The sequence below is a fragment of the Tasmannia lanceolata genome, unplaced genomic scaffold (assembly GCF_043159265.1).
Source record: "Tasmannia lanceolata isolate RefF3 unplaced genomic scaffold, GAP_Taslan_0.1 ptg000003l, whole genome shotgun sequence".
Taxonomy (NCBI): Eukaryota; Viridiplantae; Streptophyta; class Magnoliopsida; order Canellales; family Winteraceae; genus Tasmannia; species Tasmannia lanceolata.
In genome coordinates, this window is record NW_027518680.1 from 55843280 (window position 1) to 55869770 (window position 26491).

A 26491-nucleotide genomic window follows, 5' to 3' on the forward strand; every position below is an offset into this window, starting at 1 on the left:
TTGGAATTGTTGAGGGAGTCCAACTCTAGCTAATATAGTAATATGGGAGTGCCCGTGATTTTGTAGATTCTATTTCTACCCACTTCTCATCCTTTTTTCTATTTTTTGCCAAAAAGCCAATGCTCTTGATAGAATGTCGAACGCCCCTTTTTCAATTCACCCTCTATTCGCAAACGCACCTTCTCTCCCTTTCTCTTTACACGGTACATATCTCTCTACCCATTGTTCTTTTCTCTTTGCCCCTTTCCCATTGATTCTTATTATGTCTTTAATTTTTGTTTGTGGAAGGATCTGATGATCATTAAACCCAAATTCCTAAACTGGGTTTTAAGTATTGAGCCTTTTTTGTTCTGATTTTGATTTTTTAGTTTGATTTCAGGCTTGTTTTGTTGTTTGGTGAAAGTTTTGTTTGTTGATTTCTGATTTTTTTTTGGGTTTGTGGGTTTGCATAGAATGAATCTCTTGTAAAATCAAAAGGGTTTTTTAATTGCTTATCAGGGGTGAGAAAGAAGAGATTTTGCCATATTTAATTTTTTTATTCCCTTCTTTTTTCTTATATTTTTCATGAGATTTTTAATGGGTTTTTGATAATTTGTAGCTTTCATAGTACATCGATCTCAGGTTTGAATTGTTCTTGGAATTGAGTTAAAAAGGTGGTTTCTTTTAGGCTCCATTTGGATTGCATGATTTTTTTTTTTTTGGAAAAGTTAGGAAAGGAAAAATGTTTATAAATTTTCTCCCCTTTTTACACATAAAAAATGATAACTTGAACCAAACATATTCAGTTTTTACTCAGAGGGACCTTAATTTCTGATAATATACCTTTAAATTAACCACAATCATATCATTTCCTTATAAATCGTGAAAAGGAAAAATAATCCCAAGAAAAAATTTCCATTGCAATACAAACAGGGCCTTAATCTCTTTTATTTCTTTGAAGAACGATTTTGATGATAACATTTTTCTATAGATTATGTCATTGACATTGGTGTTTTCGGAATCTATTTCACGATTAATCGAGTATTCTTACCTTTGTTTCTTGTTTTATGCTCATTAGTCTAGTACCTGCTGCATCTTTTTTACAAACTATATTGAGGCCATTATTTACTTTTAATATCTTCTTTCTTCTACAAATTCCTTTCTTGTTTTTTTGACAGGCGAATGCTTAGATGAAGTGATTATTATCATATAAAGAAATTGAAATTCAATTATCTATTTTGATTCTTCTCATTTGTTTACCGAGGAGGGTTTCATAGCGTGGTTGTAAGAAGAGAGAGGATGGGAGGGAGTTGTTCTGGCTCGCGGTAAAAATATAGCATCCGTGAGTTTAGCGTCCTCTCTCCTAGGAAGTTTTTTGGGCCTTCTCATTATCAAAAGAAAGTTTTATCTGGGAATACTTCATATATTGGACTTTGTTTATTATAGTGGGAATTATTTTTTGAGGGCACAATCCGGTGAACAAAAAGAATTGCATTATGGGTGGTGTCTGCTGCTGCATGCATGTGGAGGATTTGGAAGAATATGTTCGTTCTAATAGTTCCATTTACAGACACTGTATCTGCCTCAATTGTTTCATTCAACAGTTTTTACACGCGGTATGTTTTGAAATCTTTGTTTCTGAATGCTATTTGTTTATGAAGAATCATTTGGGATTCGCTTGAAATTAAAAAAAGAAGGAGATATTTCTTGATATTTTGGTTGTTGTATTGATTTGAGGGAGTTGTATCTACTAGCCTTCTGAACAGGTTTTATGGATATTCTAATGGACCTACTGATATAATAAGATCTCTTAATTCCAAGCTAGCATCTTAATTAAGAATTCATTTGAACTGTCACGCAATACCTTTAGGAAATATATCTTTTTCCTTGTCTCCCTTGCCCTAATTCAAAGTTGAAAACACCATACCTGTTTCCCTGTTGGCCATTCATGCTTATTTTGGGATTAATATTGTTGCCCAGTATGTTAGCAGCTTCTTCATTACTTCACATTGTTAGGGCATCTTGGTCATGTAGAGTTTCTAGAATCTAGATGGTACTATATGGTATTATTTGAAATACAGAAAACTTTAGGACTACTGCTTCTGAATTATTAGAGGTCATTTAGGAGGGGGCCTCCTCATTATATTATGAGGCGCTATAGGGGGCACCCACTTTGTTTTGCTTTAGGTTCCTATCTTTCCTCAGCTCATTTTGTATTGGCATGGTACATACACTCTGCCAACCAACTGTTTTAAGATGAAATATAATGGGTTCCAAATAAACAAAAAATTGGGCTTGTAGGAGGATTTATACTTAGTCTTAGATGAGTATAGTAGCTCCTATATCGTCCACTTGGCTAGATGCATGTAACAAGAGAATGGTGAGGAACTTCTACATGGTTTGGGGTTCTCCCATTTTACGTTTATAAGCTGCTTATGATGGACTTAGATTTCCTCATTTGTCACTGTGTGGTGAGATGACACCAAGGTTTTAAATCTCGGTTTCGGTCATCACCGAAACCGAAACGTTTCGGTTTCGGTACGAAATTTCGGACGAAATCTTGTAAAAATTTCACCGAAATTTCGGAAATTTCACCGAAATTTCGGAAATTTCACCGAAATTTCGGAAATTTCCGAAACATTTCACCAAAATTTCCGAAATTTCTGAAACGTTTCGGCGAAGTTTGGTACTTTTCCGACTCACTGTGAATTTCGTTTCGTTTTTCACCGAAACCGAAATATTTCGGCCGAAACGAAACATTTCGGCCGAAATTTAAAACCATGGATGACACTTGTTTGAAGAGTTGTCTCTTCAATTACATTTCGGACGCCCTGCCTCATTGATTGGTTTTAGTGGTAATTTGGTATCTGTTCTTACTTTCATAGAGGTTTCTGCAGTATCAAATGGTATCCTAAACTGTGTGGTGCAAGTTGTCCTGACATTCCACCTCAAAGAGTGTAGGACCCAAAATGGGATGACATTCTTTGTATTCTTTTTCCTGTGTGTAGAAAATATGGTGTATGCTTTGAGGTCAAAACAAAGTAAAAGCATTAGTTTCCTACTGATTGTTGCTGTGATTAATCTGTGGGTATCCTCATCCCCGTCCCACTGTACATAATTTTCTTCTGCCTTGATTAAGAACATAAGGACAACTTTGATACCTTAGTTCTGGCCAAGCATATAATTAAGGAAAACACAGCTTTGAGTTACCAACAGATTGTGGATCAGGGATGTTTAGCGTAACTTGTTTCCTCATGACTTCGATGTAATGACTCTTTAATTATTCTTTTCTGATAAACAAGGAAAACTTTCCATTTTTAGTCATGGATTATTCTTATTGAGTTTATCTTCCTATTTTTCTGTTTTAATCCAATAAGTTTTATTCATATATCCCTTATTGCCCGGCTCTTGCTTTTGTCAAAACTTATCCCTTGCATTGCTATTCACATTCTTTTGAATATTGTGACTAACCATGGGGCAAAACTGGCTAAGCATGTGCAATATTTGGCTTACCCTTCAAAAAAAAAAGTGCAATATTTGGCAGGTTCCTCTTTGAAGGCTCATCTAGTTCTATCATGATTCGTATGGTGTTGGCTGTTATGGAGACATCTTTAGGAAGAAAAACCTCAAGATAATATCTTCTTCCTGAAATGCTTTCTTTTCTTGGAATGTTGTTTGTAGATAATACCCTCAACTCACTAGCATCTGAGCCAGTTTTATTTCTTTTCCATTTTTCTGTAAACTGCAGACATGGCATCTATAATATACAACTTCATCTGATTTTAGCTGTGTGTCAAACCCAAGACTGTTGTAACCCACCACAACAATCTTGTTAAATTTCCTGTAGCATCATGATGCACCTGAAGTAATCATTATGCAGAGTTAGCTACAGGTCGTGTATCTCTTTGAAAGTTTATCATTCTAGGATCACTTGTATATTTTCCCACAATTTTATCTTCTCGATGGTTTAGGTCTTGGATTCCTTTTGCTGCTTATGATACTGCTTCACGTTGGATTTCATTCCATGAATCATTTGTTGATCCCAGTCAACCAATTCTTGCAAAAACTTGCCCTGTTATATCATATATTTGACTGTCTCGACCTGGTTTTGGCTCTACAAAGTCGATCAAAAATATTAAAACTTCAGTAGAGTAAATGAAAAACTTGACCTGATCAATGAAAAACTTGTTCGACTTGGCCCAATCTACAAGTAACTGGGCAAGTTCATGTCCAACTTTGAGTTTTAAACATTGGTACCAGTTCAGCAGACCTGGTGGAAGAACAGTTATCTTTTTTGGGAAGGATTATTCTCAGCAAGCAATCTTTGTTAAACCTTCTGATCTATTTTATGTTCCTTTTCAGAATCCCAACGGAACCTGCCCAACATATTGAAAGACTTCATATATGCATAAGAAATGTATAGGCCTTGGCATATGAAACGCATGCCTATTGCATAAAGCGCTTTTGGGAAAATGACTCGACTTGCCAAAGAAAACGATACAATTTAGGAGAAGGAGAGAGAGAGAAGGGGGGGGGGGGGTCGTTATGGGAAAATATGGGGAAGAGAGGTGGGGTGAAATTGTAAAGGGTTAGTTAGTGGTATGTGCTTGGGTGCATGCCATGCTATCTGTTAAGTTAATTGAATATGGGGAGGAGAGATGGGGTGAAATTGTAAAGGGTTAGTTAGTGGTATGCACTTGGGTGCATGCCATGCTATTTGTTAAGTTAATTAGAGTTCTTTTTGAGGATTTGGTTTAGTGTGGGTAGGGTGTAGATGATAATGTTTTGAGAACACCTTTTTTTTTTTTTTGAGTACACCTGTTGTTAGGTAGTTTTCCTTTTTGCCTTGCTTACCCGAATCTATATGGGATTGTTAGTGACACGGCGACACATATCAACGATTAGGGTGTGTGGATTATGTCGGAGTGGGTTTTCCTTTATAATCTTAGAGATTATGACATTGTTTATCTCCTTGAGATCTGGGTTTGTTGGAAGAGGTTTGTGTAGACTGTATGACACTTGTTGAGAGGGGTAGAAGAGTTTCGGGACGTTAGAGGGTAGTCTCATGGATTGAGTGATTATGGATAGAGACTCTCTCAATGTTATTTGGTGACTAAAGGGGAGAGGCTTACCCATTGGTTCGATGAGATCCAAGACTGTGTGGTGGGCTCATCCATTTCTTTCCATCATGTCAAAAGATCGGCAAAGAGTGATGCTGATAGGTTAGTTTGGACATGGGTATCCTAGGATGACCTAAAGATGTTTGATTATCTTCCTCCTCAAAGGCTGTGTTTGCTATTTGTATTCTTTTGTAGTCTATACTTCTAGTACTGACCATCTCGGCTGCGTGGGCCTCCCACTTTTTCCTATTTTTAATATTATCCTTTGTTATAGAAAAAATGTATACAAATTAAAATTTTAAATGACGAGCCTGTTTGGATTTGAATTCTTGTTGGAATAATGTCACTTATCCTTTCTTTTTGTACAGTACACTTCATTATTCCATAGAGGGGAAGTGCATGCTGTCCCATCATCCATTCCAGGGTCAACTCCATTGGCTTCCTCAGGAGTAGTAACAGCTTCACTTGACAGTTCTCTATCTGATGCATTCCATTCTCCTCCAAGGCCTTTGCCTTTTGATACAGATCCGAGGCGTTCTCGTTTACAGCGTGATGGATTGGTCTCAAGGCGTGAGAAGGCCTCGAGTCATTTTCATGAGGAATCTGAACCACTGAGAAGGAACAGTAATGCCGAAGTAGAATCTTTTAGTACAGCGGAAAAATGGAATGGCTCTAACTATGAAGGAGGATCAAAAGTATGCCGTTCAGAGTCTTCAATGAAGGATCAATCAATGAAAGTCACAAGTGGAGACACCTATATCCTTACTTCATCAGAAGATGAAGATGTGTGCCCCACATGCCTTGAAGGTGCAAATCATGGATCCTTTTTTGATTATTTTAACTGTAAACATGGGGAATATATACACTTCTGATTGTTGATCCACTCTACATTCTTGGATAAGATTGTGATAGTAAGCTTCTTGGTCTGCACGGTATTTGACACACTGGTGGGGTCTGACTCTGAGGGTGCTTGGTTTATTGTACTGGTTTGGTATTCCAGCTTTTTTGGTTGGATGCACCCATTGTTGACTACACCAAACCAGAAGCATGGGAATGCTGAGCTGCTGCATTGTTCCCATTTTTTCTCCTGGATTTTTCTGTAAGAAAAGAAAATTTTGATTTGAGTTTTGTAAACTTGAAAACTTTTGGTCATTAATGTTTTGTTAGTCTTAAAATATCATAATTTTGTTAAAATAAGTATGATTGAGAATGAGTTTTTTGTATTTTTGATTCATGAACTTTTTAATTTGTTTTTTTTTTTTGAATGGCAAAAAACTTTGTAATTTGTGGTTAGTATATTTTTTCAACATTTTCATCCTTTTCTATATTCATTAACTAAGGTCAAATTTTATGCCATCTATCTATGACATTTCAAGAATTATGGCTTCAAAACTCTTACCCATTTTACTGGGTTTGTAGTTCACTACACACTTTACCAGGTTCCGTAGCGTTCCTGGCAACATGGATTCAACCCCACAAATAATATAACCATAAAAAAATTAGGATAAACAATAGCAACTGCCGTTAGCTTTGTTATTCTTAATGCACGACGTGAAATCTTCTATCTGCTTTGTGAAACCCATCTCCTTAAATTTTAATGTGGAACAAGTTCTTCAGTTAAATTCATCTATCATCCCTCTAACCTGAGTGATGCTCGTTCCACCGGCCTGCTTGTTGTATCCTGTTTCCCCTTTAAGCCCTACAAATGCCAGACATTTTTTTTATAATTAGTCTTTGGTCTACTCTGCGTATTTCTGCCCCATATGGTCTTATGCGTAGGTTTTTTTATTATCAGAAATGTAGAAATTCATTTAGAATAAAATACCAGAAATGAACACATACTGAAACATGTGACTCTACTCTGACATCCTCTCAATTCCTTCATTGGTAACTGTTTCTTTTGGCTTATGGAATCTTGTAATACTCTCAGGGGACAAGTGATTCGCTATGTGATGTATTTTCCAATGGCAAATATACAACCTGGAGATACAATAACATTATAAATATATCATACGTTGTTATGATTTTTTTTTTAATGGTATCATATGTTGTTATGGTATTTTTGGTTTTTCTAGTATCTCGTGAAACTCTGGATTCTCTTATTGATATCAATTAATAGGGAAACAATTGTTGAAAGCTCTTCAATGTATCTCGTTTGCTTGTATGCTCATGTTTTGTTTGGAAGATGAATGTGAATAAACAAACATTTCCTTCTGAAGTGTGTATAGATGGTGAGCAATCCTGAGATGCATTTTTTTTTTCTTTTATGCAGAATATACTTCCGAAAATCCCAAGATAATGACTCAATGCTCTCACCATTTCCACCTTGGTTGTATATATGAGTGGATGGAGAGGAGTGACAGTTGCCCAGTCTGTGGCATGGTACTTTTCTTTCTCTGTTATAGCACATTTCATTGTGAACTTTTTCGTTCTTTTCAGATTTTATATTTTTTTCATGCTTGGCATTTGGATCTTTCAATCTCTATGTCTGTTTACTATAATAGTAATACGCTGCCATATTAGTGCTAAATGGATCAAGTCTACTGGAAAAATACCTGTACTAGAGTACACCTCAATTGTATTTACTTGTCCACAGTTTATTTTTTCTTCGTATGACTTGTGTCAAGGTTTACCTTTTGATCTTTTCCTTGGTGTTCCTTTCTTATTTTTCTTCATTGCTAAGCATTTGAAAACTAGCCATAATTTGCTCATCATTTTTTCTCTTCAAGAAACTCTTCTACAAGTTGTCTATTTTAGGGTTTCACTCACAGAAAATGGGAAATAGCTGTACTGGATAACACCTCGATTGTATTTACCTGTCCACAGTTTAATTTTTCTTCGTATGCCTTGTCTCAAGGTGTACCTTTCGATCTTTTCCTTGTTGTTCCTTTCCTATTTTTCTTCATTGCAAAGCATTTCAAAATTAGCCATAATGTGTTCATCAGAGTGAATCAAAGCCATAATTTGTTCACCATTTTTTCTCCTCAAGAAAGTCTTCTACAAGTTATAATTTCTTCATCATTTTTCTCTACTCATCGCGTGAGAATTCTACTTGTCTTGTTGTGTATTTTAGGGTTTCATTCGCAGAAACCGGAATGCAGTAGGATTCTTGTAATCTCTTGGTGTTTAACACTACTAGTGCTAATTGGAGAGCTCATCAGTCGATCTTATCAGATATGTACTTATTTGGAAAACAAATAGATGCATGAAGCAATTCTAAACTTGGAAGTGTGGTTTCCTTTTAAACCAGATAATTCCCACAAGTGCAGCATATAGACCATGTTAATCAATGCATATGAGTCCTACTTCAGTAAAATCATGTGACTATGTCTCGCAGATAGGAAATTGAAAGGTCCATTAGCGGTGGTCCAAATCCTATGGTTGAAGGCTCGAGGAAGACCAACACAAGAACTTAACAATTTGGTATACTTGTTCTGGTGAAGATTTTTCATTTAAATCCCGATTGACTTGACTCTTTTCCCCGTCCCCCAGCCCGTCACTTCCTTCTGTTCTTCCCGTCACTTCCTTCTGTTCTTCCTCTCTACCGTTGCTTGACTGAAGATGGCTGATTGGCCTGACTTTCCCAAATGCCTACACCAGCCCTTCTCCTTTCCGGGTCTTGATTTGTTGCGTCGTTTTAGTCGTCGTGGTCTACGGGAAAGAAAGAAACGAATGAATATCCTTTTGGGAAAATGTAGAATAATACACCTACTAAGACAAAAGCCAAAGGCGAGTCTCGTAGGTGGGTGTATCAAACCAAAATAAGATCTTAGATTGACATCTTGATACATGATGTAACATAATAATAAATAGAGTCAATGGAGTGGGAAGAGCCACTTCTTTTTTGCTTCTTGTGTGTGTGTGGGTGGGGGGGTGGGGGGGGGGGGGGGGGGGGGGGGGGGGGGGGCGGGGGGGCGCTTCCAGTCACCAACACAGACTACAAGTGCTGTCCAAACCGTGCTGGATAGTCACCCATCACACAACTCTCAAACCCAACCCGTGGTGGATCCCGAGGGACAAAGTCAAAGCGCTTGATCCTTTGCCCCATACTTTGAGATGCTCCTCCCTATGGATGGAAGTTTCTAAACTCATTTCTCTTCAGGACTAAAGAACTCTAATTTATAGCATGTAACAAATATCTATGCAAGGTAGGTAGGGAAGGCATATAAGAATGTAAATTGATTCTTTCTTGGTGGGAGGAGGTCCTGTCCCACACTACTGGTTCCTGGTCAGGACGCTACTGTCCCTTAAATATAGATTATCTAATTACTATGAAGCAAAGGCTTATTCGACAAGATCGGAGTAAGCATTCCGGATAGCCAAAAAAAGAATGGTCTAGCCAGTTAACCCAGTCGATTCGATAAACCAACTGATCCAATTGAAGCTGAACTATGACCAACTGGAGCGAAGGAAGCAACAACAGCCTGGACTGCTTATACAACTTTCCTTCCTCTCTTGGCATACCATCTTGTCGCATGCTACCCTCTTACCTTTCTGTCCAACTTAAAATCGATCCATCCAACTGACCTTAGGAAGTAGAAATATCCCCGACTTGTGTTCCTTAGATTCATGCCATGAAGCTCAGGGATAACCGCTAGATAGCACGAAGCATGTGTTTTGGCCGGTGAGGGATTTCCTACTAATTATGTTCTGGCGTTCCCTATTGTTCCCAGGAGGTTTTTGCATTGGCACTAGATTCTATCAACTGTATACACTCCCGTTTGTCATTATGGGATTAGTGCATGGCTAATCATCAATATGCAGGATCCCTCAAAATAGGGAAGGGCGGGGCCTCCCTCCCTCTTGCTAATCCGACCAATTTTGAAGTTTGAACCTGTCTTTCCCACCCCATTCAATTCAATAGTGGATTTCTCAATTCTTGCGATTCGAGCTTCAAAAGCCAACTTACTTGGGCTAATAAGGGCTAAGGGGGGCTAGTGCCATAAATGCTCGTATTAGTATGTCATGATAGAGGGCTTTAAAGAAGCTATTGCTTGCTTCAAAACCTTTATGCGTCTGTTCACTTGCTTTCTCGGAGATGGAAAGGAAAATACCTCAAAATTTCCTTGGAAAACCGAATTTGGGCTGTTCTCGTGCTTTCTCGGGAAATTTCAATCAACGACGTGGAATTATAAAATAAATACATGGAAATGTCGGTTTCTCTAAAAAACACACATACCCATTTCCTTCAAAATTAAGCGGAAATAAGTTTCTTTCCACCGAGAGAAAAGATATTGGGCTTGCATTTTTAACTTCTCTCTCGCGAAAGACAAAAACCCTACCCTCTCATCCATATCTTCTCCGGCCACCACATCTCTCCGTCGACCACTATTTCTCCGTCGACTCCACTCTCTACAAGGTTGGTGGATTTCCTCTCTCTCTCTCTCTTCCCCTGCTTCAAGCAAATCAGCTTCTGCAACTAGGGTGTTCTACAATTTTGGGAAAGGAAATCTAGGGTTTGGAAACCCTCAACTTGAGAATAATCACAGTTTGAATTATCTCTCTCTCTCTCTCTCTCTCTCTCTCTCTCCCTGATTTTGGGTTTTTTCCTAGGATTTCTACAACTATGGTTTCGAATAGGGTTTGGAACTAGGGTTTCAGAGGATTTGTACCATACAAAACCTTTGACTGTGTGGTGGGATATCAGAAGGTTGTCTCACTCTTTCGATGGTGGTATTAGATATAAAGTATATTCTGGGGATCGGATCAGATTTTGGGTTGATGCGTGGTGTTCGAGCGAGCCTCTCATGGGACTGTTCCCCAACTTGTTTGCGGTGGCCTCCCAAAAGGCCTCCCAAAAGGAGGTTTTAGTACGTGAATGTTTCGAAATTTCTTTGATAGAGAACTGAACTCATTGGCTCAACTCCTGAAGTTGCTTGAGGGGTGTTACATAAAAAGATTCGGGACAGATAAAAGAGTATGAATTCGGGATTCATCAGGCTCTTTCTCAGTTAAATCTTTCTACCGTCATCTAGTGCCCTGCAGTGTAACTTTCATTTTAGCGAAGGTATGGCATTTTCATTGTCCTCTGAGGGTTAGCTTCTTTGGTTGGGCGGTGAGTCTTGGCCGGATCTAGACTATTGATTTTCTATGGAGGTGGGGCATGTCGCTAGTGGACCTTTGTCCCTTGTGTTTAGAAGATGGGGAATCTATCAACCATCTCTTCATTCATTGCAAGTTTTTTAGAGAAGTATGGGGTCTTATTCTTGTGCGGTTTGGGATTTGTTGGGTGTTTCCGCAATCAATTCGGGAGTTAATCTTTACTTGGGAACTAGTGCCATGGAAAAAGAAAGGAAAGGTGTTATGGAATATGTGTCTGCTAGCCACTTGGTGGGTTATTTGGAATGAGAGGAATTCTAGAGTCTTTGATGGGGAGTCTAAAACTCCATATTGGCTCTATATTAAAGTAGTTTCTTTAATCATAGTATGGGCGAAATGCCTTCCTATGTTCAGATTTGTTTCGGACTTCGATTTATGGAAGGGGTGGCAAATAGTGTGCATGGAAAAGGAAATGCAATCTAAGATTACTCAGCGATGAGAGCCTCCCCCTGTGGATTTTCTCAAAGTCAATTTTGACAGTTCGAGTTTGGGAAATCCGGGGCCGGCTGGTATTAGAGGTCTCTACCGGGATTCTCATGGAGCGGTTTTGTGGTCCTTTTCGGGCCTATTGGGGTCTGCGATTCTAATGAGGTGGAGGATAGAGCGATGTATATAGGGTTAAAAAGAATTGATAAGAATCTCTACAACAAGACCATAGTGGAGGGGGATTCTAAGAATGTGATCAAATCGTTGTCGGGTTCGGCGGCCCCTCCATGGAGATTTTGGTCTTATTTTGAGGAGATTGCCGATTTAACATTCAGACCATCTATTGTTTATAAGCATGTAAGGAGATCTGCTAATTCCGAAGCAGACTCCCTAGCTAGGTCTGGGGTGCAGAGGGAGGATTTGGTTTGGTTTGACTTCCTTCCTCGATTTTTTGTATCCCTTGTTCTTTTATTTCTTTCTTGTCCTCTTGAGGTCCTTCTCGGTCCTCCTTTTCTATTAATATATTGCCATTTAAAAAAAAAGGGTTTGGAACTAGTGTTCCAAACTAGGGTTTCAAAATCGTTCTATTTTAGTTGTATTTGTTATGTTTTCTCGCAATGTTTTTCGAAACTAGGGTTTCAAACTACCTGTTTTTTCTTTGTTGTGTTATGTATTGTTTTGAAATTTCTGTTCTGATTCTATTTTGAACTTGTATTTGGGCTGTTTTCCATCATTATATTTGGGTTTTTTTTCCATCATTGCAACTAGGGTTTCGAACTAGAGTTTCAAACTACGGTTTCAAAATAGTTCTATTTTTTAGTTGTTTTTGTTCTGTTTTATTTTTATGTTCTTCGAAACTAGGGTTACTATTCAAACTTTGATTATTGAAGCTTTATTTGGGTTCTATTTTGGTGGATTTGTTGTTATAATCCTACATCTATGTAATGTAGTTTGATTTGAAATATACTAGCTCTGATTATTCAACCTGTATTTGGTAACTATTTTGGCGAATTTATTATTATAATCCTACATCTGTTGTGTATGATTTGTTCAGTGTCTAATGATTTTTGAGTTCTATTATAGTTTTTATCGATGTTTGATATTGTGTTCTCTTTTAGTTTTTTGGTTGCGTGCACTGATTCATGGATTACTTGATTGGGTTTTTATCTGTTGATTGTATGCACAGATTCCTTGTTAGTCATTACTGCCCGAATCCAACTTATCTCTCCTTGTAGGACTACCATTATGCCATGACAACTAGCAAATAGGAGAATGCTGATTATTCAAGCTGCAACTTTGGCAATGTCCTCGGCAACTGCATTAACAGTTAGGTTTCGACTTTACTTTGAACAAAACATTGCAAGAGCCCCTTATGAAAGTGGGTACCTAACTTGTAGGATATTCGTTAGACGTGTTACCCGGTCAGAGGATCATTGTCTTCACCTACTTCGTATGAATATTACTTGCTTCCGCAATTTCGTCGCAATATTTATAAACACTTGTCGACTTGAAGACACTATACACTGTAGTATCAAGGAGCAGGTGGCAATATTCTAACAAGTTATTGTTCACAATGAAAGGAATCGTAGTATTAGGGCATTCATTGACCGTCAGGGGCAAATGTTTCAAAGTATTTCAATAAGGTCCTGGATGTTGTGCTGTCTGCAAGACTTGTTCATAACACCTCCATTTAGGGACACACCGCGATCCATCATTGAAAATCCGAAATTCATGCCGTACTTTAAGGTACCCTCACATTAGTTATGTAGTAGGCTTGTAAGTTGTTTTTAAGTGACTCATATTTTTACAATGATGATTGACATTTGAATGCATATGTTCTAGGATTGTATCTGTGCAATTGTTGGAGCACACATTCTTGCTAAAGTGCCTCTTGAAATTGAAGCCAGATTTTTTAGTTGCAAGCATTGGCCGTCTCAAAATGTGCTAGCCGCATGTGCTTTGACTTAAAGTTACTTCTTGGCTGGATGGGAGGGGAGTCAGCATCGGACTCCAGGGTATTAGTACTTGTTATAGCAAGGCAGAACGAGATTCCTTGTTTTTTAGGAAATAATGAGGTTATTCTACCATCCGTATTTTTTAATAGCGTAGGTTAAAGAACTTATATATAATCTATGAATGTAGGGAGGTTTTATCTTGATGATGGTTGGTACCTAGGGGTGCAACTTGGGTTGGGTTGAACTGGAACCTGACAGGTTCAACCTGGTTTTTGGGCGGGTGGGTTGACAAAATTTGGGTTGGGTTCGGGTCTGGGTTGGGATTTGGCAACCTGACCAAAATTCGGGTTGGGTTGGGTTGGCCATTAGGCAACCCGACCTGACCTGTAACCCGTCAAACATCAACACGTTTTTTGGCTTTTTTAGTTTTTGACGTTTTATTTTTTCTACTTTCTATCCTTAAAAATATAATTCTCTAGAGAGATGGCTGCTGTTGTGTAGATGATATGGAGATACAGAGGGTGCATATCCTTGTGATTGTGATTGTCATGTTTTCCTTGCTTCATTTGTAGTTATTTAATCTGTGCATGTGTTCTATTAGTGTTTTTATCTCTTGGGTTTTGAACTTGGATGCCATTTCCCTTCCTAAATATTTCATCTGAAATGTCTAAACCCGACTCAACCCAACCCAACTTGGGAATTCGGGTTGGGTTGGGTTGGGTTCGGGTTAGGGAAAAACCAATTTGGGTTGGGTTGGGTTAGCCATGCCGGGTTGAGAGTCGGGTTGGCCTCAACCCGACCCGAGTTGCACCCCTACCGGTACCCATGTCTGCGGCATTTTATAACTCCAATCTAAGGTGTAAGTTACCCATCTCAATGAACTTAGAGGGCAGAGACCACAAACTCCGGGGGAGTTATTTAATCATAGGCATTCCTCGCTCAGGAATGTAATCGAGCGTGCTTTCAGTGTCGTGAAGAATCGATTCAGCATAATAAACAAGGAACCTATGTACTCATTTGAAAGACAGATTGACACGTTATTAGCTTGTTGCTGCGTGCACGACCACATAAGAAGGGAGATGCCAAATGATTCATTCATTTAGATTGTTGACTCAGAGTTGGCATCGAGAGCCGCTGAAGTCGATGAACCACCAGTTCCATTGCCAGCTATTTCGAGAGCATAAGATGTAAAGAGGGCAACAAATATCGCATCCATGGGTACCCAACATTGAGAGCGACTGAAGTCTCCCCCTCTGATTTTATTGAGATGGTAACTTACGCTTCAGATTGGAGTTATAAAATGCCACAAACATGGGTACCCAGCATCAACAAGATAAAAACTTTCCTACTTTCATAGATTATATGTAAGTTCATTAACCCACGCCATTTAACAAATGTGGAGGGGATAATAACTTCACAATTACCTGGAAAACAAGGAATCACGTAGGAATCACGTTCTGCCTTGCTATAGCAGATGCTAGTACCCTAGAGTCCGATGCCGACCCCTTCCATCCAGCCAAGACGTAAGTAAACTTTAAGTCTAAGTCACATGCCGCTAGCACATTGTGACGACCCGTGCTTATGATTAAAATCTGGCTTCAATTTTGGGAGGCACTTTAGCAGAGGAATGTGTGTTCCGTCAATGGCACCGATGCAATCCTAGAATATATGCTTTCAAATGTCAACCATCATTGTAAACTTGAGTCATTCACTTAAAGACAACTTATGCCTACTACATAACTAATGTGAGGGTACCTTAAAGTAGGGCATAAATCTCGGATATTCAAGGATGGGTCATGGTGTGTCCTTTGATGAAGGTGTTATGAACAAGTCTTGCATATTGAGCACAACATCTAGGACATTATTGAAATACTTTGAAACAGTTGTCCTTGACCGTCTAATGAATGCCTTAATATTATGATTCCTTACATTATGGGCAATAACATGTAAGAATATTGCCACCTGCTCCTCGATACTACAGTGTATAGTCTATAATGTCTTCAAGTTGACCAATGTTTCTAAATATTGCGACGAACTTGCTGAAGCAGGTAACATTCATACAAAGCAGGTGGGGACAATGATCCTCTGACGACTTAGCACGTCTAACAAATGTCCTTAGGTACTGACTTTCATAAGGGGATCTCAAAATGTTTTGTTCAAAGTAAAGTCGAAGCTTAACTGTTAATGCAGTTGCCACGGACATTACCAAAGCTGCAGCTTGAGTAATCATGATTCTCCTATTTGTTGGTTGTGGTGGCATAATAGTAGTCCTACAAGGAGAGATAAGTTGGATTTGGGCACTAATAAGCAGCAAGGACTCAGCATACAACAGAGAAAACAATACCAAATATCGATAAAAACTATAATAGAACTCAATATCTTTAGACATTGATAAAATCATACACAACAGATGTAGGATTATAACAATAAATCCCCCAAAATAGAACCCAAATACAAGTTGAATAATCACAAACTTGTATATTTCGAATCAAACTACATTATGTAGATGTAGGATTATAACAACAAATCTACCAAAATTGAACCCATATATAGCTTGAATAATCACAAGCTTGAATAGTAACCCTAGTTTCGAAGAACATAGAAATAAGTCAGAACAAATACAACTGAAAATAGAGCTAATCCGAAACCCTTGTTCGAAACCCTATTTCGAAACACTAGTTTGAAACCCTAGTTACAAACCGAAATTTCACGAAATCCAAAATTTCAGAAATTTCGGATTTTCGGAATTTTGAGTAATTCATTTTTTTTTAAAATAATATTTTTACGAAATTTCGGTCGAAATTACCAAAATTCCTGTTGAAATTTCGAAATGTTTATTTAATTATTTTTTGTTGGATTTCGGCTGAAATTTCGGTTTCTGCGAAGGCCGAAAATGGGACTGAAACCTGAATTTAAATCCATCGGTGCAATGATGGAAAAACCCCAAATACAATGATGGAAAAAAACCCAAATACAAGTTCAAAATGGAATCAGAACTGAACTATTTCGAAACAAAAATAGAACAGAATAAGAAAGAACAAGTAGTTCGAAACCCTAGTTTCGAAGAACATAATAAGAAAACAGAACAAATACAACTAAAATAGAACTATTTCGAAACCCTAGATCAAAATCCTAATTCGAAACCCTAGTTGCAGAAACCCTAGGAGAAAATCAAAATCCTAGAGAGAGATAATTCAAGCTATGATTATTCTAGCTGAGGGTTTCCAAACCCTAGTTTTCCTTTCCAAAATCACTGGAAACCCTAGTTGCGGAAGCCGATTTGCTCAAAGCCGAGAGTGAGAGAGAGAGAGAGAGGAAATCTATCTACCTTACGGAGAGTGTTGTTGCCGACACAGACCGAGGTTGCCAGAGAAGATATGGGTGAGAGGATAGGGTTTTTTTCTTTCGCAAGCAACTTTGATATCTTTTCTCTCGGTGGAAAGAAACCTATTTCCGCTTGATTTTGAAGGAAATGGGTAGGCGCGTTTTGAGAGAAACTGATATTTCCTTGTATTTATTTTATAATTTCACGTCATTTATTTAAATTTCCCGAGAAAGCAAGTGAACGACCCAAATTTGGGTTTCCACAAAATTTTTGGGGTATTTACCTTTCCTTTCCACCTCTGAGAAAGCAAGTGAACAGACCTTATAACACTAGGGAGGAGGTAGAAGTTGCCTTAAATGCTTTCATACAACGCAGTAGTGAAGAGCGACGTGCAGACCACTTTGATGACCGTCGTAAAGACTGCCATGAAAACCGGTGTGAAGATAGCAATGAAGACCACCACACTCGTGTGGATCACCAAGCTACACAGTGTAGTTTGTCATGATTTTTTATAATAGCATTATTGTTGTGTTTATTGCTATGATTTTCATATTTTGAACCTATGACTATCAAACTTATTTTGTGCCCAATTGTGAGCCACAACTTATATTTTTGGACTATCAAATCTCTTGTTCCAGATGAGGGCTGGAGTCAAGTTTATGAAGTCTCTGTTTTGTTTCTCTGGGGTTTTTGTGCAACTAGACAGCTTAGTTTACTTTTTCCTGTTAGTTTCATTGGGTTTCTGGGTGATTGAACGACCATAGAACATGTTTTCCATCACAGTTTCTTTTCCTTTTCCATTTTGCGATGTCAGTTTCTTTTCCTTTTCTTTCCTTCACGCGGAAAACAAGTGAACGGACCCTATATGCCCTAAATGCGCTTACGTGGGAGGGGCTAATAAGGGCTCCTCCTTACTACGTTTAGGGGGCATCTATTAACCCTTATTAGTATATAGATTGTAGGCGCATCGGCGTGACTTAACTAACAGGGCTCGCTGCATGCATTCTCACTTCCAAGAGGTGAGGGGCGCCTTATGGCTTCCAAGCCTGCACAAGTACATGTGCAATAGACAACTTATCACGTACGCATTCAGGAAGTTGAGATACTGTTTTTTGTATGCTCTTTGTGGATGAAGTCTTCATTTAAGTTTTCGAATTTTGTGCTCCAAAACATCTTCGCTAATCTATGTTCTCCACTTGTCAACTCTAGCAGTGGAATTCCATTCACTCCACAACAGAATTGGTTTCTTCTTTTGGCGTGTTATTTTTACACATTTTTCATTATCATCCATACTCAAAAATCCCTTTTTTTTTAGGGGGGGGGGGTATAGGTATACATCAACTACTAACAATTCACCATTGACGTTATACTTTTCCACATTTCCTCTTGTACCACTCGATTCATTTTCATTGCTAGGACTTGATGTTTCTTAACATCTATGGCATGGACAGACAGTTGATCGACTTGTATACAACTTCCTTGAAGGGCCTAAATTAGGTAAAATGGGACCAAAGCTTATCAATTGCTTAGTCAACGCCTTGATTGGTCAAATATTTTGCCACAAAAATGGTCTCATTTGATGGCTGAGAGGTTACATGTTGCTGAATTCTCAAGTTGATAACAACTTAAAAAACCCAAGAAAATATGTCCAAGGAGGTGGTGTTCCATCCCAAGGAAGCAGGATTCGTTTTCACGCGTGGGGAATCGTGATTCCCCCATTCGCAAATCGGATTCGATTCGATTCCCCAAAATACGGGAATCCCGAATCCTTTTCATCGGAAACACGGATCCCTATTTGGGAATCGCGATTTCTTTTCCACTGGAATCGCGATTCTTCATTTATGGATTCACGTTTCATTGATAATAAAATTCGCGGATTCACATTACCCAAAACCGGGAATCCCATTCCGTGAAATCCGTTTCCCCGGCGATTCCCCTGATATAACCCCCCCCCCCCCCCCCGCGCGCGCGCCTCTTGAACGGTTTCTGTGTGAAGTTAACTGCTTGAGAGGTTTCCGGGCTTGAGAATGGTTTAGGGGAGTGATAGCTATGCCCATTTTGATCACCCCACACCCATCATCAGTGGCAATGGGTGAGAAAAATTCAGTGGCTTTGATTGCAAAGGGGGCTAATGTACATGATGTGAGAAAAATCCAGTGGTTTTGATTGCAAAGTACAATGGCAATGGGTGTCCCCGACGACTCTCCGGCGAATCCCCGACGAATCTCCCGTGATTCCCCGACAATTCCCCGGCGAAATTTTGAATCCCGCTCCCAACCATGGTTTAGGGGAGTGATAGCTATGCCCATTTTGATCACCCCACACCCATCATCAGTGGCAATGGGTGAGAAAAATTCAGTGGCTTTGATTGCAAAGGGGGCTAATGTACATGATGTGAGAAAAATCCAGTGGTTTTGATTGCAAAGTACAATGGCAATGGGTGTCCCCGACGACTCTCCGGCGAATCCCCGACGAATCTCCCGTGATTCCCCGACAATTCCCCGGCGAAATTTTGAATCCCGCTCCCAACCATCCCCGGAGCTTTCGAATCCCGCTTTCGAATCCTGAATCGAATCCCGTTTTCGATTCCTGCCCTGGCAACCTTGTTCCATCCAACTTCACTTATTAAGCTACAATACAGATGCTGCTGGTAGAAGACTCCTCAAACTATGTCTATATGTTTCTTTTGCGTATCAGTACCCAAGTATGGATGTGCTTTCTTAGGTACATTGGAGCGAGTATTTCATTATATCTTGTGGCATGTTTGGAAGGTGTGAAAGACATATTTTGAAATAATCGCTCATGTACTACTCAAATTTGGGCTAGCAATGTTAGTCTCGATGGCTCATTTGAATATATGAATTCTAACAATATCTTAACTGGTTGGCTTCAATGTCTGGACGACGACAAATTGACAGTAGAAAGCTTGATCTCTGGTTTCCTCCTCGAGGAGGTTAGTTTTGGAAAGATTTTGCCTATAGATCGTCACTGGTTTAGTAGATTTTTCCTGGAGTTCGTCACTTGTTTTTGGAAATTATGGGCAGCTATAGCCATGGATTTAAATTTCGGTTTTGGTCCCTACCGAAAGCGATTTTTTTTTTTTTCAAATTTCGGTCACTTCGGCTGAAATTTTTACAATTTCGATCAAAATGACCAAATTTCGGCCAAAATCCAAGCCGAAATGTGATGTGAGAAGCACACCAAGTTTTGAGTCTGCTATAACAATGGTTTCAAATTTCGGCCGAAATCCGAAATTTCAATTTCGGCCAAAATTTAAAACCATTTTTATAGCAGACTCAAATCTTGATGTGCTTCTCACATTCATCGCCAAGAGGAATGCTCTCTACATTGGGTGGCAAGTTATGCTGTCGTTACAGTTCACCAGAAATGATGATATTCTCTATTTCTTTTCTCTTCCCTCTCTAGAAGTGCATTCTAGGATGCCTCGTTCCGGTCTTATATTACTGTCATCTTTTGATGAATCCTTAACTTATCATCCCAAAATAATGTCGAGTGTGCTGTTTGTATAACGTTGCTTTGAGTTTGAAATTGGTTTATCGTGACAGAAGTTAGGATCATTACTGAAACTTTGAGAGGACCAATAATGAGAAAGATGAACATGATAAACTTGACTTGATTATCGAATCTCAGAGTAGCAAGAAAAGAGAAGAGGGCCGCCGGGAAGACAGGGAGAAAGTCTAACCCCACGACTTGTCTCCCATTGCCTTTATATTAACATCTTGAGTCAATTACAATGATCACGCTATTTATATAGTTCATTCAGTGTCGGATGAGGTAACATCATATTTAATTATATACGTAACTATTTGTGTGTATATACTTGTTTAAAGTACAATTCTATGACTTATATACATGCAATAATGATGTATATAAGTCGACTTTGTTCCACACCCTCAAATGGATGCACCGGGTCATGAAGCATCACTTTGCGAATAAGAAATTCATGTTTGGCGCGCATCATTGCCATTGTGAATATGCCTGCAAGCTATTGTGTTGAAGGAGCGTATGATAACATGATCCATCCGTTCGAATTGCACTGTTGAATATAAATTGGTGGTAATCTACAGAACACAAATTGGTGGTAATCCACAGAACACTCTTATTATTTGCATAAAGAGGAGTTATTGGATGGAGCATGATGCCAGAATCTGAGAGGAGAGCACAAAGCCTGACCACTTTGTCAGATGTTGATGACGTCGATCGATGTTCTGCTTCAATAGGAGATTTAGGAACAATATCCCGCTTCTTACATTTACACGAAATCAGAGAATCTCCAAGGAATATATACCAACCATTTGTTGAACAATGTGTTGGGCAACCTGGCCAATCAACATCAATATAGGTAGTCAATTCTAGGGAGAATAAGAGAAAAAACAGAAACTCTGACCATGAGTGCCACACAAGTGTCTTATGATCCGATGAATGACTGTAATATGGGGCATATGAATAGTAGAAACAAGTTGGCTCACCAGCTAAGCGACTCACACAATATCTGGCCTGGTCAATGTCAAGTAAGCTAAACTCCCCAGAAGTTGTCGATATGCTGTCAGATCATCAAGACGTATACCATCAACATCGCAATATTTGATATTAAGTTCAAGTGGAGTGTTGACTACCTTATCAGTCAATTTGTCAAGACAAATTAAATTCTTGACATATTTTGTTTGATTAATTAGGATACCTTGTTGGGATGTGATACTTGTAATCCCAGAAAATGTGAGGATCCAAATCCTTTATCTGAAAAGATGACTGAAAAAATGATTTCACACGAGCGATGCCTTATTTGTCATCAATAGAAATAATGATATCACTAACATAGATAAGAAGTATAATAATTCTTCATTTGATACAATGTGTAAATTAAGAGTAGTTTGAAGTATACCTCTCAAAGCCGTGAGTAACCATTGTTGTGTAAAAATTTTTAAACTAGGCTTGTGGTGCTTGTTTGAGATCATAAAGATATTTTCTTTCCAAAAATAAAAATAAAAATCATAAAGATATTTCTTCAATTTACAAACAAGATGTGGGAGCGAGGGAGGGAGGGGCATTCTTGCTTATAATCTTGGGCAACCAATGAGCCTTATGTCTGTCCACACAATCATCGGACTTGAGCTTGATAAAATACAACCATTTTCTTCCAATTACAGTCGCATCCGGGGGACACAGAACCAAGTCCCACGTGTCTCTTTCATGGAGAGCACGATGCTCCTCTTCCGTAGCCAATTTCCAACAGTCCAGGAGGTCGTCATCCCACATTCTTGCTTATAATCTTGGGCAACCAATGAGCCTTATATCTGTCCACGCTATCATCGGACTTGAGCTTCATAGAATAGACCCGTTTTCTTCCAATTACAGTCGCCTTCCGGGGGACACATAACCAAGTCCCACGTGTCACTTTCATGGAGAGCACGAAACTCCTCTTCCATAGCCAATTTCCAACAGTCCAGCTTCACTTCTTGTTAATAGGTTGAAGGGATACCTTGTTGGTCAAGATTGAAAAAGAGTGCTTTTGATGTAAATCCAAGATGGTCAGGATAATGAGTGACATTTAGAATGACGTAACAGACGAACGTCAAAGGGAGGAGTTTCTAGGGGATGTAATATCAGAGCCTGATGAGGGATCTAATTCTGGAAGATGTAGTTTTTACATCTTTCTTCCTTTTTTGTTGATAAATGATTATGGTTATCAGAGTAGGAGCTGAGAAATCCTCACAATGGAATGGCCTACCTTTGTCACTAAAAGATGGTAATTGAGTGATGGACGGATGGGATGATTCATATGGAAGACGAAACATCTAAATGTTTTGAAGAAAAATGGCAAGAGAAATGCATGGATGCTGATCAATCTTTCAAAAAAAAAAATGCATGGACGCTGATCAGTGCCAAAAATGGAGCAAAGAATAATCTTGGGGTAGGATCTATCCCTCATGAGGAAGCTGAACAAAACATAGCAAAAAATGGAGCAAAGAATAATCTTGGGTTTGGCCAAAAAGACGATGCTAAGGATATTTGTCATGCAAGATAGTAGAAAACTGACAATTAGTCAAACCAACAGTAATAAGAGCTGGAGGTTGGGATTCAATCATAACAGAACGGATGATGGAGATAAGGTGCCCGTTCTTTCTTTCAACGTTGCCATTTTGTGGAGGTCTATTTGTAAAATCTAAAAAGACATTTATAGGTGAGATCTGCCTTAAGTGAGTGGACTCTATCAATAACTAATAGGATATAAGAGTTTTTAAGTCATAAATCATTGCTAAATGACTTAAATACCCTTAAGTCACAACTAAATACTACTCACTTGAGACTAATATGGTCCAAGTATGCAATGAAGTGGAGTGTGAGGTGGTGTAGGCCCTAGGTGATGTGGACAACCCCCACATCTAGGCTCCGAAAATAGCTAAAATGCCAAGATAGAAAGTATATACCAAAGAAAAATAGAAACTGTAAATAAATGTCCCTAAAGGCATTTATTTTTTTTCCAATTTGCCATGGTCTACTTTCATAACGGATCACTCATCAAAGACAATGCCTTAGAGACTGATGAGATTCTGACTTGATGTCTTAACGTCTTTAGGGACATTTTTTTTCACCTTTCAAAAAAAATGTCCCTAAAGACGTTAAGACATCAAGTCAGAATCTCATCAGTCTCTAAGGCATTGTCTTTGATGAGTGCTCCGTTATGCAAGTAGACCAATGCAAATTGGAAAACAACTCGTCTTTCCAGCTTCTTTCACTGGCCTAGGAGAGCTGATGTTGTAGATAAAATACTTATGCTTCTCCCATCCTTGTTCTTCAGAACATATTGGGGATACTCTAGTTGACAATGTGACCACCATTGGAATGAAGTGCCCTTAAGAGTGAAAAGGATGGGACGAGCTCAAGGAAGCTCAGGTGGGTGTCATCCAAGTCTGATTAAGAGGTGCTTCAGTGGATGTGGTAGCAGCTTTGCATTACTGATGGCTTCTTATGTTTCAAGGCATCTGTAAAATCTACTAAAGAATCACAATGTGTGTATATTTCCAAGCTTGTAGAAATCATAGTATTGCTTATAGCTGACAAGTTATAACTCAATATATTGTATTTCATAGTATAAGATCTGGTAAAATAATCTTGGCAAAGATATTAGAAAACAGCGTTTTGATCTGCTGCTTTCCCAATCAGTGTTCCATGTATTTGTCATCGGAATAACTTCTCATCGTTCTTTTTACTCGTGTAATGGTCATTCATTTTAATGTTGATTTCAACTGGGTGTATTTTCTAGGTGATGGTGTTCGAAGAGACATGATCTTTCACGGAGGATTCAAGTCGCCTTGAAGTTGGAAAATAACACAAAAGACCAAAAACTGTAAAGGCTGTGAATAATACCCAGGTAAAGTCTGTGAATACTACCTATGATCTTTCAAAGGAGGTTGTGCACATCACTATAACAAGGTACATGTCAAACATTCTCTGCTACAGTTTAAGCAGTTTTATTTATAGAAATGAAAGGGAGGTAGATGAATAGAAATACCCAGATGCCAGATGTGGAGATGTGTTTGTTTACCACCCTTTGGTCTTGATAAAAAGTCAAACTCTGTAATTTCTACACTTATAATAGATGCAGCAAGGATTGGGTTTTCATGGGTAAGTTCCTTCCCAAAGAGTCACTTGTGTCATGAGATGATCCATATGCTCCTCTCTCGGAAACCCGAGACAAGCTGTAATAGATCAAGGGGGCTAGGATCATCCGATTAAGATGGGGCCAACCAAAATGAGCCGGATTTGTGTTGGCTAGTTGGATCAACGGACGGATCACATCCATGAGGGACCCAAAAAAGTGTTTGTAAGGATTGATCGTTATCGCCTTTTTAGTCTTTCTTCCCAATCTCATTGGAGAAAGTAGTGTGTCCATGTTGCTTGCACGAATTGGTATGTATTCATTGTCCATGCAGAAACTTTCAAGCAAATTTTGCAAGGACTCTTTTAAATTATGGTATTAAAAAGGACAAAAATGCAAATAACACCTTTAAATTTTCAAACAAATGTCTCCACCAATATGGCTGGGTTCTAGGAGAGTCTGACCTGAGAAGTTGGAAATTGAAAACAAGATTCAGTTTCTTCTTGGAGATTGGATGTGCACCGAGAAAAACATTTCTGACAGAAGTTTTACTTGGGGAAAAGTTTTCTCTCACTTTTAGTGGGAAATGATATTCTTATGGTTAATTTAGAGGGGTATTATTATAAATTGAAAGTCCCTCTTAAGTAGAAAATTAATTGGGTTGGTTCAAGTTTTCTTTTTTCCTGTGTAAAAAAAGTAGGAAAATTTAGAATTTCTTTCCTTTTCAAAAAATTCCTGCATTCAAATAGGCTGCAACTGTTGGTATCATAATTTTAAAATATTTTATTACCCAACCAGCAATGGTTGACAAATACATTTCGTACTATCGCAAGCTCGATCTAATTGGGAAAACTTTTTACACGTTTTATTCATGCGAAGGAAAAAATTTTAATAGAAAGTTTTTCTTATTCAAATTTTCCAATCTCCAATTAGAGTTAGAAACAATGAATCATGAATGTTCCTTTTTGGGAATAACCCGACAAATGTCTTACACTTAAAAAAATTTAAAATCTTGGATACGGATGAGCATGTCATCATCTACTGAGTAGTGGGTGCAACTTGAACCCGAACCAGGCTTGGGTTGGGTTGCATTTTTTTTGGGTTGGGAAAAGCCAACCCGACCCGAACCTGACCTCCGTCCTTTAATTTTATCGTGATTTTCTTAGAATTATGTTTTTTTTTCCTTGTATGTAGGATTATTTTTTTCTTCCTTGTATTTTCTTGTTTGACCCTAGATGAAGCCGAACGCAACCCGGCTCAACTCAACCCGATTTGGAGGCGGGTTGGGTTAGGGTTGACCATCTCAACCCGAGGCTCGGGTTGGGTCAGGATAGGGTTGAGGGAATGCTATCTCGGGTTGGGTTAGAGTTGTCCTCAACCCGACCCAACCAGACCCGAGTTGCACCCCTACTCTAGTTGCACCCCTACTACTGACTACTTTAGGACATGTAATGTCTTTCCCGATCTCTCATTCCACTTAGGCTCTGGTTGCAAGTATTTACGTCGTAGATTAGTGGTGTAAGCAGTTAATAGGGAGGAGACAAGTATTGGATTTACCAAGAACTAACCTCATAGAAAATGGAAAGTAGTGTTTGATTGTCAAAGTCGTAGAGTAGTGGCCAGGGGCGTCATTAACAATATAGAAATAGGGAGAGAGGGAAGAAACAAAGAAAGAAAGAAAAAGAAAAAGAATCATTAAGAAATCCAAGAAAAATTCAGCGTTTTTTTTTTTGTGGATTTTAAAAGGAGGGGACAATGGTGACACATTAGTAGACATGCAATGATTAACCATGAGGCATCCTTGGTAATCTCCAGGGATTTCAATGCTTTATTGTCAACCAAACAAGGAATTATTTTTGTGTTGCGTCTTTTGGGCCAACCTTGTTTGATCCACACGTTTCCTCTCACAATTCAAGTCATTGTAGATATGACTCCATACTCTCTAAGTCTCATAATTGGAGTGGTT

General features: G+C 38.7%; 1 protein-coding gene across 6 annotated transcripts; it reads left to right on the forward strand.

The window, feature by feature from the left end:
* LOC143856175 (E3 ubiquitin-protein ligase At3g02290-like) lies at positions 1-24548 on the forward strand. 6 transcript variants are annotated; one of them, XM_077366296.1, is made up of 6 exons: positions 63-203; positions 1158-1321; positions 1426-1595; positions 5468-5906; positions 7372-7481; positions 24190-24548. In XM_077366296.1, exons 3-6 carry the CDS (start codon positions 1476-1478, stop codon positions 24211-24213), a joined length of 693 nt encoding a protein of 230 aa, XP_077222411.1. In that variant the 5' UTR covers positions 63-203; positions 1158-1321; positions 1426-1475; the 3' UTR covers positions 24214-24548. The 6 variants fall into 6 exon arrangements, with proteins under 6 accessions (XP_077222443.1, XP_077222411.1, XP_077222402.1 ...); XM_077366312.1 differs by having other exon boundaries at positions 118-203; positions 1257-1321; XM_077366287.1 differs by having other exon boundaries at positions 1158-1595.
* The last annotated feature ends 1943 nt before the right edge of the window (positions 24549-26491 follow it).